Here is an 18189-nt window from a genome sequence, read left to right on the forward strand (position 1 = left end):
CTCACGGCGCCCACCGCCCCGCTCAGCGCCGGGCCGGGCCGCACCGCGGGCACAGAGAACCGGCAGCACCGCGACGAGCGCAGGGCCCGAGCGAGCACTGCGGGCTCAGGGCCAGCACTGCGGGACCGCGTCCTCGGGGACCGCTCGCCACAACCGCCAGTCCCAACCCCATTGGCTGCGCTTCGCCCCGCCCCTCACACAGCCCCTCCCATTGGCCTGGCGCCGCGGAGTCTCATGGGTGTTGTAGTCCGCCGCGCGGGTGGGCGGGGCGCTCCCGGCATGCCTTTCGCGGGCGGGACTAGTTCCGGCGGCGCCGCTCACCGGGGCGCAGGTGAGGGAGCGGCGGGGCTGGGAGCAGCACCAGCACCAGCAGCACCGGGACCGGCGGGGAGGAGCGGTAGCGGCGGCGCTCGCCTCTGGAGCCGGCTCCGGCCACTCTCCGTCCTCGGTGGGCCCGTGGCCGCAGCCGTTCCTGCGCGCTCGCTGCAGTCTGCGATGCTGAGGCCGCGTTGTCAGCAGGGCCGCGAGGGAGGCAGGTGCGGGGATAACGGGCCCGGAGCCGTCTCGCCGTGAGGCGTTCGGTAGCGGCCGTGTGGCGGCACCCGAGCGCTGTGTCCGCCTCAGGTGCGTTGTTGTGTGAGCGGAGCGGGCTCGGGCCGAGCCCCGCGGGTGCCGTGTCTGGCTGCCTTGGCGGGGACAGCCCCTGACAGGGGAAATGCGCTCCCTAATGTGGCTGCTCAAGCGCTCTTGTGCCTCTTAGCTCGTTTTTCTGAGGTTGTTCGATGTGCTTTAATGTGCCTGAGAGTGACAGGCTCCTGGTAGAATAGCTCGGCTTGGAAAGGACCTTTAAATCATTGAGTCCAAGTGTTAAAAGGTGAAGACCTTGGCGTGTTTTGTGTATTTTCTAGAGACGTGGTTAACATTGAACTCGAGTGTTGTGGGTCCAGGAAGGTTTTCTCTCGCCCACCTCAGGAACCTGGTGTGGTTCCAGCAGCTGTGATTTGTGCCAGCTGAGTCAGTCAGTGGATGATACATTGCAGAAATGAAATGTTCTGTTTGTTGTTGTGGCTGAGCTTGTAACAATTGCGCCTAAAAAGGGATGTAATGAGGCTTTTTTTGCTCCCTCCAGTAAGTTGTTGCTGGATTTAGTGGAAATAGAACTAAGTTAGGAGCAGAAGGAGGCTGTGTTCTTGCTCTGCTGTGCCCTGGTGGGGCCTCATCTCGAGTCCTGGGGGGAACCACTATATCAGAAGTCTTTAAAGCAGTTGGAGAGTGTCCAAAGAAGGGACATGGGCATGGGGAAGGCTCTGAGGAGCAACTGAGGCACTGGGATTGTTCAGCTGGAGAAGGAGACTGAGGGCAGAGCTCAGCAGGGGCTGCAGCTCCTCCCGAGGGCCAGCTCCGGTCTCTGGGACAGGGACAGGAGCAGGGAACGGCTGGAGCTGGGCCAGGGCAGGCTCAGGCTGGAGATCAGGGAAAGGTTCTTCCCCCAGAGGTGCTGGCACTGCCCAGGGAATGGGCACAGCCCCGAGGCTGCCAGAGCTCCAGGAGTGTTTGGACACTGCTCAGGCACAGGGTGGGGTTGTTTGGTGTCTGTGCAGGGCCAGGGGCTGGACTGGGTGATCCTTGGGGGGTCCCTTCTCACTCTAAATATTCCATGACTCTCTCCTGTCAGTTTGCTGGCTCAGCTGGAACCTCCAGCAACCTCCACATTTGTGCTGCCTTGGGTGTCCCTATTTTGGAAGGATGTGTATGGATGTCACCTGTGCTTGTGAGAAAGTTAATTGAGCAGAGCCTGGAGCTAAGCAGTGCCTGCTGAGGGTGATTAATGGTCAGTGTTGGATTTGTTCTGTGTTGGGGGCTGGTTGGTTGGTTCTCAAGTCACCTCCCATTTATTGTAGTGTGGCTCTAAGGTGCTTTTTGCTTCAGTTTTCATACTAAGTTTATTTTTCTCTGCCTTCTAGTTTGCTCAAACAGCAGACTCCAAATCCAGGGCAGTGTGGGGTTTGCTGTCCACTCTGTGCCCCAGCACTGTAGAGCTCTGACTCTGACAAATAGCTGAGTGCTGATGGATTAAATTTATTAATAATAATAATGCCAACAGCCTCACAGGTGTCATGGCTTGAGCCCAGCTGGTTACCAAGTACCAGGCTGCTGCTTTTTCCTGCTCCATCCCAGTGGGAGGCAGAGGAGAGTCAGAAAAGAAAGTAAAAACTCTCACAGCTTGAGATAAGAACAATTTAATTATTGAAGCAAAGTAAAATATAATGATTATAATGAGATAATAAACCCAAAAGGAACTCAAAAGCACCATGGTTGCACCTGCTGATTATCACCCTGTAGCAAGCTATGACTGCCTCCTCCCAGCCAAATTCCTCAGTTCATATACTGGGAGTGATGTTTTGTTCAATGGAATATCCCTCTGGCCTGTTTGGGTCAGCTCCCCCCAGGCTTCTTGGGCACCTCCTTGCTAGCAGAGCATGGGAAACTGCAAAGTCCTTGATTTAGGGTAAGCACTGGATGGCAGCAACCAAAGCATCAGTGTGTTATCAGCATTCTTCTCACCCTAAATCCAAAACAGCCTGTGCCAGCTGCTGGGAAGACAATGAACTCTATCCCAGCTGAAAGCAGGACAGCAGAGCTGAGGGAGGTCTCTAACAAATGTGAAATTGGTCACTCTGTCCCAAAGCAGGGGAACAGCATGTAAATGTTCAGGAGGCCTTTGTCAAACTTATTTTTAGTAACCCAATGTCCCTCAGTGCTCTTGTGTTTACTTTTACAGGGATTTTTGTGGGCTTTATCTAAAATGTTCAATGCTATGACTTGAGTTTCTTAGGTTCTGTTGTGGCTGCCCCATCCCTGGAAGGGTCCAAGGCTGGGTTGGATGGGGCTTGGAGCAACCTGGGTCAGTGGAAGGTGTCCCTGCCTGGGACAGGAGGCCCCTTCCAACCCAAACCCAAATACCAATCCTGGTATTCTATGATATGATGGATTATTATGTATTGGATATTCCCTCCAGGCTCCTCCTCTTTGCACCAGACAACCCCAATTTTTTCATTCATGTCTTTTTTCATTTCATTCCTGAGGGCTCTGATCACTCTTGATTTCCTGGAGGTTGTGAGCAGCTGTCCTTGGGTGCTTACAGAGCTGCCAACCTGCTGGAGTTCAGCCTGAGGGGAAATCTCAGAGCTTTAAAAAACTAAAAATCAAGAAGAAAATATGTAGGCAGAGCACATGGCAGGTGTAGGACTGAGGCTGAATGTCCTGGGTGTTCTGTCCTGTCCTTATTGCCCTGCTGGCTGTGGATCACCTCCCCAAGGCTGCATTGGTAACTTGGACCTGAGAGTGTCCAATTCTGACAAAGACCAAACACCTGAGTGGGTTATCATTAACTACCCAATTAACAAGGAGGGTAGAGAACAAGGAGCTTCACTTGCACCTAAATGTGCTTCTACAAACTGCCCTGGCTTTTACCTCTTTTCACTGCCTTTTTGCCTTCCTGGGGCAGCTTTAATCTGTTTTAGTGAGAAACTCCTGCTTTCCCCCTTATGATCCACTTCAATCCACTTAGCTCTCCTTGTGTTTTGATTGTGAGGTGTTCAGGCTTTCTCCTGTGCTCTGCATATTCTTGTCTGAGGCCTCTGGGTTCCCACTGCACTATACAAATTGCTGCTGTCAGGCAAAGTAAGTGCTTTTATGGATAATTTTAAAGAGAAATAATTTCTTATCCACTGATGAAGTAGAATAGATGGTGCTTTTGTAGTCTTAACAAGCTGAGGATGAAGGAGAGGAAGAAAAGGAAGGTGGGAGAAAAAGAATCCAGGTTGGGGGGTGAAGAGATAGGAATTAAAGGTGTTTTCTTATAAGGGGCTGGTGCTTGCAAGGCAAAGACTCCCAGTTGCTCAGAAAACAAGAGTATGGTCTTGAAATATTACAGCTGAGGGAATTTGAGGAGCAAGTGTTCCTGAAAAGCCTGTTCCTGCTCTCTTTTATTCCTCACCACTGCCACATTTGGTATTTGCTTTGCCTCTGAATGAATTAAAGGAATTAAACTGATAAAAAGTTACCTGGAAAGAAAGACTTTGTTGGCTTAGCTTATGTAGAGGGACCAGGCAAACCCCAGGAGTGCTGCATGGTGGGCAGTGAGACCACAGGGAGGGGAAAGCAATTGCCATGGGATTTTCTGGAACAAGCTGTCCAGAGAGGCTATGGATCTCCTTCCCTGGAGGTATTCAAAGCCTGCCTGGATGCAGCCCTGTGTAATGTGCTTGAGCAGGGAGGTTGGGTGAGATGACAACCAGTGGCCCCTTCCAACCTGAATCACTCCAGGATTCTGTGCTGGGGGCTGGATTCAGTGTCCTGGAGCTGCAGCTGAAGCCCTCAGCTGCTGGATGCAGCTCTTCATAGAGTGCCAGACAAGAACACTATCCTGTGAGAGGTTCAAATGATTAGTCTGCAGTTGCTCCCTAAGGCTGGGGCTGGGATAAACCTTTCAGGCAGTCCTGGAGCTGGAGGAGCTGTGTGATTGAGTTGTGTCTACAGGAGGTGGGGGAGTGTGCTTGGATAATGAATGGGCAGGTGTGCTGCTGTTCCCAGGGTTTCAGCACTTCCCAGGATTCACTGAGTTGGGGCTGGGCTGCCTCTGAAGGGCTGAAACAATAAATGGTAGAAACAATCTGTTTAGAGCCTGATGGCAGTGGAGGGTGCACCCTCTTCAGGTGACAGTGTGTTTCTGGGAGCAGTGGGCACTGTCATTATTGACTCTGTCTTAATTTAATCAGGGCCATCCTGTGAGGCACAACATATGGACAAGACCAGGAATGTCTGACACATGAATTCTTAATTCTCTCCCTGCATTATACAATATGCAGATCAAGAATTACATTCTTTTGTATAACACTAAGCCTACCTTTGGCTCTTACATAGATGTTTAGTCTTCCCTTGCCGAGGTTATTCAAAGCTGCCTTAGGCATGTTTGGATTAGGCAGGGAGGAGATAAAGCCACTGCTTCTGCAATCTTAAGATTTGAAAGATGTGGGGTTTAGCATTATTGCCTTTTATTTTTCCAGTGTATTGGAATCCCAGACTTCCCTGCAGCAAGAGAAAACTTCCAGCAAAATCTTCTCAGCAACAGTTACTGCTTCAGGCTGAGGAGTCAAACAAAGTTGAGGTAAGAATTTGAAACCCCACACATCCAGGCTGGCCTCGCCTTCCGAACCTGTGGCAGCTTGGAGCTGTGGAAATTCTGTGGAAAACAGGGATCAGCAGCTGAGTGCTGTGCTCTGCTTTGGCTCCTCAGGGCGGGATGTCGGAGCTGAGCGACGAGGCCAGCGAGTCGGAGCTGCTGAGCCACAGCCTCTCCATGTGGCACGGGGTGGGACAAGTGCTGTGCTGGGAGGAGCTGGACGTGCCTCTGGACCTGCACACGGCCTCCTCCATCGGGCAGTACGAAGTGGTGCAGGCGTGCATCCAGCGGTGAGAGGGGCTGGGGAGGGCCACCTGCTGCAGGTGTGGCTGTCACCAGTGCAACACTGGTCTGGGGAACAGGGACATGTCACTGGGACTCACAGAGGGCCCTGCTGGGCAAATCTGCTGGTATAAGTTACCTCTTCAGTGTTTTAGTGGGACGTGTGTTCCCCCGTGGTGGTGGAGTGGAATGAGGTGGTCTTTAAGGTCCCTTCTACCCAAAACCATTCTTGTGATTCTGCAATCTGGGGGAGTTGTGCTGGAGCTGGTAGAAATTCCCACGCAGGCTTCAGTGTTAGATGATAACGAGAGTCTGCAGAAGCCAGCTGTGGTCCACAGCTCCAGCACAGTAGTTCATGTGACTTCTTTTCTCTGTTCCTTAGTGGAGACATGGATTTGAACAAGAGGAACTGTGGGGGCTGGACCCCACTCATGTACGCTTCCTACATCGGCCACGACAACATCGTGCACCTGCTGCTGGAAGCGGGAGTGAACGTGAACATCCCCACCCTGGAGGGCCAGACTCCCCTCATGCTGGCCTCCAGCTGTGGCAATGAGAGTGTTGCTTACTTCCTTCTACAGGTGTGTGTCCCATAAAAAACATGGGCTGTGCTCAGGGTGGGATTATCCACAAGCTGCCACTTTGTGTTCTGGCGTGAGTTCTGCTTCTTGGTGGGATTGAATTCAAACTCCTGGTGACCCAGCATAAAGGGGCAGTGGCTGAAAACCTGAACAGAGCGGATGCAGTAAGGAATATTGTCTGTTCTCTTGCAGCAAGGGGCAGAGCTGGAGATGAAGGACATCCATGGCTGGACTGCTTTGTTCCACTGCACCAGTGCTGGGCACCAGCAGATGGTCAAGTTCTTACTGGAGAATGGGGCAAATGCCAACTGCAAGTAAGGAGGAATCTGTCATTTTATTGTCATTTCATTGTCATTTGTCATTCAGTATGAAAGCAACAGGTGGCAGATGAATACACTCCAACAGACACCTGCTTTTGTCTTCCCCCTGTACCTAAGGATGTGTGGCACAGCTGATACAGGGACAGGTGACTGCAAACTGAATTGAAGTCTGCCCATTCTGTCACTGTTTATTAAACTAAGATCAAGGGAAATCGGATTTACTGCTTGTTTAATTATCAGCTAAACACTGACACCTTCTGAACTCAAGTGTACTTCTTAAGTCTTTCTATTGATTATTTTATATACTCGGAGTTCAGGTTGGTGTTTGAAGTGTGCTCTGCATTCCCATGCCTTGGGGACTGCCACATGTTTATGCACATGCAATTGCCTGAGGGCAGCAAGAGGTTCTTGATTTATTCACTCCTGCAAAACTGATTTGGGCTCTTAAAGGCAGATCTGCAGCTGGAAGAGTAATCTGTTGCTGTGCAGCCAATTTAGGATCACTGGATCTCAGGGAATTCTGCAACAGGACAGCCAGTGCATCATAGTCTGTGACCAGCAAAGGTTAAGGGGTAGAAATGCTCTCTTAGGGAATGACAAAACTGTGGCACAGTTCAGCTGTGGTTGTACCAGCCCATGCGTGTGTTCTCTCCCCAGGGAGCCAGTGTATGGATACACACCTCTGATGGAAGCAGCTGCTTCTGGCCATGAGATAATTGTTCAGTACCTTCTCAATCATGTAAGTGTCCTGACAGTTCTCTGTGTAGCTGAAAGTCTCTGGTTCCAGCCCTCAGAGGAACTATCACAAATTGGACCCCATGCTTTTTTTGACAGTGTTGTTTGCTCCTCTATGACAGTCACCTCTGAAGTCCCAGACTTTCAGGACTGTTCTAAAGTATCTGCTTTCTGCAGGCTGGTACCATGATTTTACACAGGCCTTGCAGGAATAGAAGTAAGGCCTGACTATCCAGATTTAATTGAATAATGACTGAATTAAAAGACAGCTGAAGCTGTAATTTTTCTATTGTGTTTACAGGCATGCATGCTCAAGCTAGTGGATCCAAAAGTTCATGAGCATTCAGGGCTTTTACACAGTTTAGTTTTAATCCCATTTGACTGGTCCAGCTTACTGCCAGAAGGAGGCAGCAATACAAAACACTTCAGGTCAATCAAACCAGTTCCCAGTGGCAATGCACAAGAGCCCTGGGCTATCTGGCATTCAGGAACTGGAGAAACTGGAAATAACTAGAAAGGTATTTGGGGTATTAGTGCAGCTTGAACTGTCTGTCAGAGGTGAGCTGATAGAGGAGCTAAGATAATTTTGGGGGTTTTTTTTATATACATATATATTTTTTACACTGCCCTCTGCCATGTGCACTTAAACAGGTATTTTATTCACTCCTGCAGGGAGTGAAGGCAGATGTCAGAGATAACACTGGAGCCACAGCACGGACCCTGGCCATGAAGTATGGGCACACCAAGATTGTGGGGCTGATAGATTTGCATGCAGCCCCAGTGCCCAAGGTCTTCTGCAGAGGTCCAGGTAACAGATGTTTGACCTTCTTAATTTTAAGCTGGCACCTGGAGTGGGGTGTTTGATAGTCTGAAAGTATGTTATACTGTGTAGATGGGGTAGTGCTACCTGGTCTATCCTGGAAATTCCAGCATTTCTGAGGATAGAAGAGGCATGAATCCAACAGCTCCTGTCTGCTGGCCCCTTTCTGACCTAGGTTAACTGTTCACCCTCACTCTTTAACATTTCCGTTTTTTCTTTCCACTGCATTTGTAGGACCAGTAGCAAGTAAAGCAGACAAGTGACTTCCTGTGCTGCTAACAACCTGTGTTTGAACTGCAGGCAACTATGAGGAGCTGAGTTCTTCAGATGAATCATGTTCTGCTCCCCAGAGACAGAGACCTGCTCGTAGGACCAAGGGTCCCAGCATCCATGAGGGGCCCCAGGCCTTGGCCAAGATCACAGCAGTTGGGATTGGGGGAAGAAGGCAGTTTTGCCATGGTGAGGAGAGTTGGGAGCCTGAGGGGCAATCCCCTGAGACCTCAAATGCACTGCAGCTGTTCCTGCTATCCATTTTTATTTTGTTTGAGATTCATATGTGGTTCATGTAGAACAAAGATAGCTTTGTATGAAGGAGTTCACTATCCAGTGTCTGGGTTAGAAAGAAAACCTCCTGAACTCTTTTGTCAAGGCTGGATATTGATGAGTGAGATACTTTTCTGCTCTCACCTCAATTACTGTTCCCCTGACTCTTGAGAACAACTCAGTTTCCTATTCTGAGGCAGGCTCAAAAGTTTAAGAGCCCCTCTGAAGCTGATGACAGGGAGTTGCTCACAGTGGCCAAGAAAACATTGATCATGAGAGTGAACTTGTGAATTTTGTCTTCCCTGATACTTGAAATGCTTCTAAAAATTAAATTGCAAAACCTTTGCAATATACTAAGAGCAAGATGATCCCAGTTCAGACATCCTGGATGCAGTGCTAGGAGGTTTGTTTTACTGTCTAAGTATTTCTCAGACTGGAATAACCAAGATTATGGACATGGAAGCATGTTCAGAGCTCAGTTCATTGTGTTAAACACAAGTCTGTGTTATTCCCCAGGCTGTATTGGAATGATACTGTCAACTTCTTAAATGCCAGTGGGATGCTTCTGGTGTTTTAGCACAGCTGCAGGGGGTTGGTTCTGCAGGGTTTGCAAGGCTGCTCTCTTTAGCAGCTGTTTCTCCCTGTCCATAATTTGCGTATAAAGAGGAGAGGGAGTGCTGAAAGCAGCTGTTTAAGGTACATCTCTGCTATGAGGTGTTTTCTCTGACTCTCTTTCAGTGTAAGCGTGTAAATGAAGTACATGTGCTGTGGGGTCATGTGAGGGGACTGCAGGCACCTGCATTTCTCAGGTGCTCTCTTGTGCTTTTTAGAATGAAACTTGTCAGTTGTGAGCAGAGTCTCTTTTTGGTTATTTTCAGATGCAGAAGCAGTTACATTTCCTGCAGGACCCTCCACGGTTAACTCTCATCCCAATGTCGGTTCTCCCTTACTGGCGCACTCAGCGCGGCCGCCCCCTCTGGGCTATGTCACCTTCAACAACTGTGGCAGCTGTGAGATGCGTGTCTTCCGCTACAGGGACGTCACCTCCCCCATCAACGAGCTGGACTTGGAGACCAGCAGCAGCAGGGGTAAGTCACTGTCTCACAAATGCTCACAGGGCACACCTAGGTGTCAGTCCAGGCCTTGGCTTCCTTTCCCGCTAAGATGCTGAGATTGGAATGTCTCTCCTGAGGGAAGGCTGAGGTGCTTTAGCTACCCAATTTCATCAATTTGTAAAAATAATCTGAAGGAGGGTGGGAAGAAGACAGAGCATGGCTGTTTCCAGAAGTGTCTCTGGTGGTAAACAGATTTGGGGAAAGATGAGTGCTGGGGATCAGACATGAAATCTCTGCCTCGGGGTCATCTTGTATCCCGAGTGAAGCCTTGTTCTGGATCTCCCCCTCCTTTACACCCCCCGGAGATTTTGCTGGTAATTGTGTAACAAAACCAGAATGTAACGAAGTTGTGCTTCAATGTTTTTTTCCCTGTTCTTTCCAGAGGATAGTGCTTTGTCCAGCAGCAGCTTGGGAACCCTCAGGAGCGACAGCAGCAGCAGCAGTGAATACCTGTTTAAAATCCCAGGAGTCAGCAGTGAAGGCTCCTTGGAAAGCAATGAGGTGGATTTTCCTTTCTCTGCCTTCAGATTGAGCAGTGCTTTCACTCTTGGGTGACTCCACTCCCGTGGGAGCCTGTAGGACCAGGCTGGGTGAGGAAAGGCTGTTCCAGGGCCAGGAAAACCGAGGAAGGGGAAGAGATTGGAGGTTGCTCACAGCTCACGTGGGTCAAGGCAGCTCTGGGACTACAGTACAAAAGGGCCTTTAGGTCTTAGAGGAGTTTGCACTTGTTAGCCCCCCTGATCCTGACATCTCTGCAGTCATTCATTCTGTGAGGGTTTTTTTTTTTGTTTTCCAGGACTCTGACCACACCAACAGCCCCCCAAGTCGGAAACAAGCCAAGAGCTTTAAGATCAAGACCCGCTACAGCAGCAGTGACAGCCAGTGGAGCCACTGCCTGGGGAGGGCTGGGGGCTGCAGCCAGCACCTGGTCCTTCCTAAGCCCCCAGCCTACACAGGGCCCAAGGTAACCACAGACTTGTCCTGCATGCCCTCTCTCTGTACCAGGTGTGGGAGGCTTTTCCAAAGTCACCAGAACACCTTGGATTGCAAACCTCTTCCCAGAAACACTTGTAAAACAGCAATTTCTTGCAGAGGAGGTGTTTGCTGAGATGTTGCTGTTGCTTGCAGGGGTTTCAGGCCTGTGAATGGGCTAACAAACCTGGCAGTGGGATGGGGGAGCTGGTTCTGTGTCATTCTGCTCTGCACTTGTTAGAAGAGGCTGCAGCAGAAGCCAGTCCTGGTGTGTGACTGTGGAGAAGAGCAGGGAACCACGGGAAGCTGTGGTTGCTGCTGGAACCCAGAAAGGTGTTACAACAGCATGAGGAAGCAGATATTTATGGTTAGTAGGAACAGTGATGCTTTTGTTGTGAGGGTGTTAATAAGTTTGTTTTGTCTGGGCTGCAGGACCTGGCAACGTTCCTTGAGGAGATTGGGTGCCTGAAGTACCTGCAGGTGTTTGAGGAGCAAGACGTGGACCTCCGGATCTTCCTGACCCTCACAGAGAGTGACCTGAAGGAAATAGGCATCACGTGAGTGTCTGCCCTGTCCTTCCCAGCTTTCCCCTACAGACCATGTTCAGTCTGGTCAGGAGGGTTTAGCTGGGGAGTGCTGCTCTCTTCTGGCTGCCTCCCACACAACTTAACATCCCCATGTCCTTGGCTGTAACACACTCCTGCTTCTGGAGGTACCTTGGAGAGACCAGGGCACTGCAGAGGTCCTCACAGTGTGCTGCTGGGCTGAGGGACAGCTTGTGCAGGGCTTGACCCCTGTTGGTTCCATCCCCCCAGGCTGTTTGGCCCCAAGAGGAAGATGACCTCGGCCATCGCGCGCTGGCACAGCAGCGCCCGCCCGCCCAGCGACGCGCTGGAGTTGGCCTATGCCGATCGGCTGGAGGCAGAGATGCAGGAATTGGCCATCCAGCTGCACAAGGTGAGGCTGCTGTGAGCTCCTCAGGGCCCTGCACCCTGCAGGAAGTGATCAATTCTGTGTTTTTGTTGTGTCTCTGATGTTTTTCCTTCACGTCAAGCCATGACTTGTAGTGGACGTGCTTGGTGTCAAGTACACCACAAGTGCAGCTTACCCACTCCTCATCCTTTGGGCTCCTTTGTGTCTGTTTCCCATCCAGCTGAGAACTACAGGAGCCAGGGGCAGGAATCAAATCCCTACTCTTTCCCAGCAGTGTCATTTTTATTGTGCAGCCATCAGTGAAAAGGCTTGTGTCGGTTTGGGAGATCTGGACTCATGAATAACTTTGTAAACAGAGAGGAAGGGGGTATTGTAACTGCAGCTGTGCTCAGTTTGGAGAGAACCTGCACTCAGTGTAAAAGCTTTGTCCAACTTCCTTTCCCACTGCAAAGGAACATTCTGGCTGGGCTGCCTAAGGCATTAAAATAGCAGAAACTCAAGAGCAGCAGGTGTGAGATGTTCAATGCTCCCAGCCTGATCCCCAGTGTGCTCTGCTGCAGAGATGTCAAGAGGTGCAGGTGATGAAGGGCCAGGTGTGCCAGGAGCAGAAGCTGCGTGCAGTGGCTGAGAGCTGTTTGATGGAGCGGGATGAGACCTGGAATACCATCCAGTGCCGGCTCAGAGAGGCTCAGGCCATCACCAAGGATGCTGGAGTCCTGCTGGATCAGATCAAGTAAGTCATTCCCACTGAGACTGCTGGGAAATGGGATTTGGGGTCATATTGGCAGCCTTACAGATGATGCTCAGCGTGAGGCAGCAGAGCTCACCTGGCACCTGAACACATTTGGATCCTGCCTGACTCCCTGGTGGAAAGCCACAGCCCTGGGAGCACATGTGGAGCTTTGGTCAGATGGATGAGCTGGAAGTGGCCTTTTTGGGGGTGCTGGGGTGCTCCTGTTTCAACTAGAAGCAACCAAAAGGCTGAGGCTGTGCTTACCCAGTGCCAAGGGTAAAACTGGTGGTCAGGTGAATACAGAAAGGAGTTTTTAACCCATACCCCATCAAAGGATGTGCAGTGACTCTCAGGTGAAGAATACTTTTCTTGCCACTCTGACAACTGGCAGAGTAATGTGCCCTGTCCCACCTCCTGCACTCCTTTTACTGCCTTTGTGGTGTTTTTCTCTGTGCCCCAGTTGAACTCCTGTCATGGGCCTTGTTCTGTCCAGTGATACAACAGGGATATCCCTGCAAGTGGCATAAATACTGCTGCTTGTGGATCCTAACCCAAGGGAATGGGGGTCTGCTTGCTGCCAAGCCAGGGTGAGCTGAAGTTGCATTGAGAAGCTCAGCAGAGCAATATTCCCACTGCAAGGGGCAGAGCCTGGCTTTTCCCTCTGCCTGAGGAGCTGAGGCTGCTGTAGAAGGGCCCTGCCTTGCACTGAACATACACTGCTTGAATTGGTGGATGGTGATGACAGCCTGAGAACCTGGGTGCCCCTCATGCCTGTCCTGAGGTCTTTTCCTTTGCCCGTTAGAAACCTGCTAATGCTTCTACCTTCAAAGCAGGCTTGGATTTGACCTGATTCTCACACAGACCAGGCATAGCCCTTGGCTTGGGCTTCCTGCTGCTCACCCCAGCCCCTCCTTGTCTTGTCCCCCCACAGCTCCTCTGTGAACAGGGCAGAGCTGGCTGCAGATGGGGAGCAATGGCTGGGAGCTGAGCAGTGCCAGCGCCCCGAGCTCGGGCTGCGGCACCACTTCCTCTGTCTGGGAAGCAGCAAGGAGCAGGCTGTACCCCAGGGTCACCCCACACAGGTACTGCAGGCTGTGTGCAGTGTCACTCCCAGCGTGTCCCTGTGTGCTGCTGATGGCTTTGGTGTGGTTTGGCAGGAGCTGCCAGGCAGAGCTGTCCTCCCGGCTGGCCCCGGCGGGCAATGGAGCGCCGGGCACGCAGGAGCAGCACGGCACCGGGGAGAGCCAGCGGCCCGGGGAGCGCCCAGGTGAGGAGCAGCTGCAGAGGAGAGCCTGGGACAAACCTCCTGCTTGTCTTTCCTTGCTGAAAGTCAGACAGTTGGGAATGGATGAGCAGCCAAACTCTTTGAGTGAGTTTAATTCTTGCTCAGGGAGAAGCATGTAAAGCTCTCAGGGCATCTGGGAGTGGAACTTGCAGAGTTTTTCAGCAACTTTTGGGGTCTGGCAGGTGTTTGTGGCTAAAAATGCCAGCACAGGCCCCAGTGACAGCCCTGCTTCAGGGACCTGTGGCTGCACCTCAGGTTTGTTACCACCCTGTGCACTGGAGCAGGGTCTGAACCAGGAGATGTGGTTGGTTCCCTAATCTAGTTTTTGGGGATTTTGCTGTTGGATCCATGGGACAAACCTCTGTGCCTGGGCTGACCCAGCAGCTCCTTATCCCTAGCAATTGGTAAATGTTCCCTGAAAGTGCTCAAGGCCAGGGTGAAGGGAACTTGGAGCAACCAGGTCTAGTGGAAGGTGTCCCTGTCCATGGCAGGGGGTGGAATGGGATGGGCTTTAAGGTCCTTTCCAACCCAAACTGTTCCATGATTCTGGGATTCTCTCATCTTGCTGCCTGTGACATGTTCCTAGTGACCTGTTCTTTGCTGCTTGTGTCTTAGAAGTGAGACAAGTAGAGATCCTGTTGATTTCTGTCCACTACACTTAATCTCTTTGGAAGTCTCTTAATAAAAAACCCAGCCAGTCTTAAAACATAAATTCCTAAGAGGTAGAATTGCCAGAAAACTCCTCAGTTTGGCACAGGCAGCTCCAGCTCTCTTCCTATGTGATTCAGAACCCCTAACTGGAATCCCTTTGGCTGGGGATGCTTCCAGCAACACCAGCCCCTTGTGTGCTCTGTCCCAGAGAGCTGCAGATGGATTAACTGTGTCCCTGTCCTTGCAGTGCTGGAAGGGTGGCCGCCTTCCCTGAAGTCCTTGAGCTTGCCTGAGCTGTCAGCTGTGCTGGAGAAGTGTGTGGGAGAGATGGGTAAGGTGGGAAGGACTCTGGGCATGTGGAGGGAGGGACTGTTGTGCTGTGGGAGGCGTGGTTGGGAGTGGGTGTTGGGACAATCCCTGCTCCTTCAGGGAAGTCTCCAGGCTCTGGAGTTGGTGCTGTTCTTGCTGATCTTGGGCTCTGCATCATCCCCTGGTGACAGGTCTGGGGTGGGGGGTGGTCCCTGCATCTCCTGCTCAGTGGTGATAGCTGCTGGGGAACTGTCCTGTTCTCCTGGTGACAGGAAATTGTCCCAGCAGCTTGCAGACAGCAGAGACACCCCTGTTTTCAGAGCAGGAAGGCAGCACAGCAGAGGCTGAGTGCAGCCTGTTCTTTCCTGCTTCCTGGCCCCTTCCTAATGCTGCTTTTTCCCTTTGGCTTGTCCTCAGGAAAAGCTCTGCAGACTGTGACTCAAAACCTCCAAAGGCTCCAAGCTCTGGGGCAGAGCGGGCAGAGCTGGCCAAAGCCATAACCAAGCCAGGAGGGTGAGTGGGAACAACTGCCCTGCCCAGTCCCAGGCTGGGGCACCGAGGGGCCACCATCCCTCAGTGCCGTGTGCTCAGAGCCCACACACCAGGGCTGGGCTCTGACTCATCCTTGAGTGCCCTCTCTTTGGTTCTCCCTTTGGAAAATGTGTAGCCCCCTTGCCCTTAGTCCCAGCAGAGGGTGACTGTCCCCTTTCTCCTGGTGGTGCAGGAATACCGACGTCGGGTGACTGTTCCACCCGGAAGCTGAGTGTGCCTGGGAGAGGGAGCACGGGGCCCGTGCCGGCAGCACCACGGCTCTGCCGAGGGCCACCGCAACTGCCGGGGCTCAGAGGCTCCAGAAAACACAGCTGGGAGCACGAGGGACAGCAGAGGACAATAATCAGCACTCCTGGGGCCTGACTCAAGGCTCCCAGGATTTTTGTTTGAAAGGTTTAGGTTTGGAGGAGAAGCTCCAAGCCTGGAAGTTTTATCTGCTTTACGTTTCCTGCAGCCCTTGTTGTTCAGGTCTGGGTGGTGGTAGAAAGGTGGCAGTTGCACACAGCAGTCAATTCATTTTCCTTTTCTGCATCCCAAGCTCCCCAGAGCCTCTAAAACATGTGCCTGGCTCCTGTGGCATGGGGATTGGCTCAGAGAATGGGTCTGAGGCCATAAAAAGGCAATTTGTTGCGGAGGGGTGAAAGGAGTGGAGTTTGTGATGTCTGGCTCTTTGAGCTGCAGTGGAGCTCAAAATGCAGTCCTGTTCCTAGTTAGAATGTCTGCTCTATTGCCACCCCAGATCTGGGCTTCAAAGCCTGTTCCTCCAACCAGCCCACTCGGTTCACTTTGGGTTTTGCTGTGCTCAGGGGCCAGGTGTGATCACGGTGGTGGGTAAGGAATGGCATTCACTGAAACACTCCCTACTCACCCACTCCCCTTCCTCCCCTCCCCTCCCCTGGGGTGGGCTGGGGAAGAGAACTGGAAGCACAAAAGGTGAAGATCACTGGTGGAAATAAAAGCATTTACTGGAAACAGCAATGAGATAAGGAACAGTAATAACAAAAGTGTACAGGAGCGGGGCTGGGCCTGCAGAAATGAACCCTGTCCTGGCCAGAACCAGGACATCCCCAAGAACTTGGCTTTCTGGTCAGTGCTTTATGGCAGAGGTCACTGCTCTGGTTTGCCAGGGCCAAGATCCCAGATATTTCCCTGGAAAGACAGGTGAGAGAGAAGGCAGAGCTGGGACTGTTGAGCTTCCCGTGCCTCTGGCAAGCAGGGGAGTGCCAGGGCAGCAGAGCAGGAGGAGGGATAGCTCTGTGCCCCATGGGAGGTGGGCAAAGGAGCCACAGCCCCGAGCTGTGGTGCCAAGCTTTGCTCCTCACTGCTGCTGCCTGTGATTTACAGGCTTTAGTGTTGGGAAATAGTTCTGCCAGGGCATTCATGGGTGGGCATTGCCAAGGACAGACAGTGCAGGAAGAGGCTGCCATGCCCCTGGGATTGGGTGAGGGGTCTGGTGCCAGGGACCTTGGTGTGAATCATTTTCCAGTGACTCTGTTCCCATTTATTCCTGAATCCTGTAAGGGGCAAAAACACAACAATCAAAATCTGAGTGATGGCCTTGATGAATCAGGATGAGTCCCTTTGGGGAGAGGATGGAACTGTGTGTTCCTTCTAGGTTTTGGACCTTGGGTACAGATCCCAAATATGAAAACCTATCCAGCTTCATCTTTTCAGCTGCTCAACCTTCTGATGAGGCCTGAGTCCCTTGAGCCAGGGATGACAAGTGGTCTGCTTGGGGTGTCTGTGCCAGGCAGGTATGGCCCTCTCAGCTGTGACCTTGTGCCTTCTTCCACTTCACCCTGAAGAGTTTGGATGAGGTGGAGGGAATTCTCCTCATCCAGCACCTCTGGAAATCCTCAGAGGGCTGAGGCTGTGCTGGGCAGAGTGTTCAGGGCTTTGGCCCTCATTCCCTGGCACTGGAGGAAGGGTGGGGAGTGCCAAGGTCTCTCCCTGCCCTTGGTGGTGCCTCTGGCTGCAGTAATCTAGGGTTGTTAGTGCTGTTTGCCTTGAATTTAAGGCAAAGCCCCCTGCAAAAAATGCGAAGGGAAAGGGCCTGGGGGCACCTGGAGAGCCAAGGAAGCCCTGGCTCAGCATTGCCCTCAGAACAGTGGCTGGAAGGTGACTACAGGCTGGCTTTGCTAAGTCTGAGGCTGGAATGAAGGATTTAGAGGATCTATCCAATAGCTTAGACTGCCTGGCATGAGGGAGATGTGCCAGTGTGTCTGTGAAGGAAAAAGGCCCCAAACAGCTGCTGCAGGAGCTCTGGTGTAAAGGCTTAAGGGAGGTGAGAGCACACGTGGGGCCAGGAGCGAGGCGGGTCCTGTACAACAGAGTATCCCTGAGGAGGCAATTCCTTAACTGCAGGATGTGAAGCAGCAGCCAGGGTGGCTGTGCAGGCAGCAGGAGTCTGGTGCTACCCTAAGGTGAGCTGTCCAAAGGAAAATAGCATCTGCTGACTTGGATCCATGAATAAAAGCTGAGAATGCTGTGTGTGGTGTGTGGGTTTCTCTGGAGGGAGCTGGGGCAGCGTGAGCACCTTCCCTGAGTTCTTGCAGGACAAGTAGGAGTCCACACTTGGCTTTCCAGCCTCCTCTGCCAGGAGCTTGCAGTGCCTGATCCCTGCCACCCAGCACTGCCGGCGTGGGGAATGGGGGGATCCAGGGGGAGCTGCGGGAGTGAGGCCAGAGGAAGCCACAGAGATGCTCCAAGGGCTGGAACCAGGCTCAGAGAGCTGGCTCCTGTGTTCACCTGGAGAAGAGGAGGCTCTAGGGATACCTCAGAGCCCCTTCCAGGGCCTAAAGGGGCTCCAGGAGAGCTGCAGAGGGACTTGGGACAAGGGATGGAGGGACAGGACACAGGGAATGGCTCCCACTGCCAGAGGGCAGGGATGGATGGGATATTGGGAAGGAATTGTTCCCTGGGAGGGTGGGCAGGCTCTGGCACAGGGTGCCCAGAGAAGCTGTGGCTGCCCCTGGATCCCTGCAAGTGTCCAAAGCCAGGCTGGATGGGGCCTGGAGCAGCCTGGGATGGTGGAAGATGTCCCTGCCCATGGCAGGGGCTGGAATTGGGATGGTCTTTAAGGTTCTTTCCACCCCAGTCCTTTCTGAGCTTCAGCTGTCTGTGCACAGCAGCCCTTTCCCTCCCCGGGAGCAGACAGAAGCAGCAGGCTCTGC

The 18189-nt window shown here is 52.2% G+C and overlaps 2 protein-coding genes across 18 annotated transcripts in view; one reads left to right on the top strand and one right to left on the bottom strand.

The window, feature by feature from the left end:
- Positions 1–532, bottom strand: part of DNAAF8 (dynein axonemal assembly factor 8) — an 88231-nt gene extending 87699 nt beyond the window's left edge. For 4 of the 12 annotated variants that reach the window (XR_015277317.1, XR_015277315.1, XR_015277313.1 and 1 more), the window contains exon 1: positions 6–221. The gene's annotated coding sequence lies outside the window, so the exon portion shown is untranslated. Of the gene's footprint in view, positions 1–5; positions 222–321 lie in introns of those variants that run through there. The other 8 variants (XR_015277314.1, XM_086854241.1, XM_086854235.1 and 5 more) reach the window with 5 other exon arrangements.
- Positions 154–15994, top strand: ANKS3 (ankyrin repeat and sterile alpha motif domain containing 3). 6 transcript variants are annotated; one of them, XR_015277319.1, is made up of 19 exons: positions 154–331; positions 5070–5170; positions 5300–5475; positions 5850–6048; positions 6241–6362; positions 7026–7107; positions 7776–7911; positions 8224–8382; positions 9345–9554; positions 9964–10082; positions 10378–10545; positions 10986–11110; positions 11369–11510; positions 12047–12219; positions 13151–13301; positions 13377–13486; positions 14403–14486; positions 14882–14977; positions 15189–15994. XR_015277319.1 is itself a non-coding variant. In XM_086854244.1 (18 exons), the coding sequence occupies exons 1-17, from the start codon at positions 235–237 to the stop codon at positions 14962–14964; spliced, it is 2286 nt and encodes a 761-aa protein (XP_086710370.1). In that variant the 5' UTR covers positions 154–234; the 3' UTR covers positions 14965–14977; positions 15189–15994. The 6 variants fall into 6 exon arrangements, 3 of the variants coding, with proteins under 3 accessions (XP_086710370.1, XP_086710371.1, XP_086710372.1); XR_015277320.1 differs by having other exon boundaries at positions 254–624; XR_015277321.1 differs by having other exon boundaries at positions 262–536.
- The last annotated feature ends 2195 nt before the right edge of the window (positions 15995–18189 follow it).

This window comes from Cyanistes caeruleus, chromosome 17, assembly GCF_971803275.1.
Source record: "Cyanistes caeruleus chromosome 17, bCyaCae1.hap1.1, whole genome shotgun sequence".
NCBI classification, from domain to species: domain Eukaryota; kingdom Metazoa; phylum Chordata; class Aves; order Passeriformes; family Paridae; genus Cyanistes; species Cyanistes caeruleus.

What these genes read in the sequence shown, in the direction of transcription:
- ANKS3 (XM_086854244.1), top strand. Translation starts at nt 235, where the DNA reads ATGGGTGTTGTAGTCCGCCGCGCGGGTGGGCGGGGCGCTCCCGGCATG. An exon ending in GTGCAGGCGTGCATCCAGCG is followed by an intron (nt 5,476 to 5,849) that starts GTGAGAGGGGCT and finishes TCTGTTCCTTAG; the next exon opens with TGGAGACATGGATTTGAACA. An exon ending in AAGAAGGCAGTTTTGCCATG is followed by an intron (nt 8,383 to 9,344) that starts GTGAGGAGAGTT and finishes GGTTATTTTCAG; the next exon opens with ATGCAGAAGCAGTTACATTT.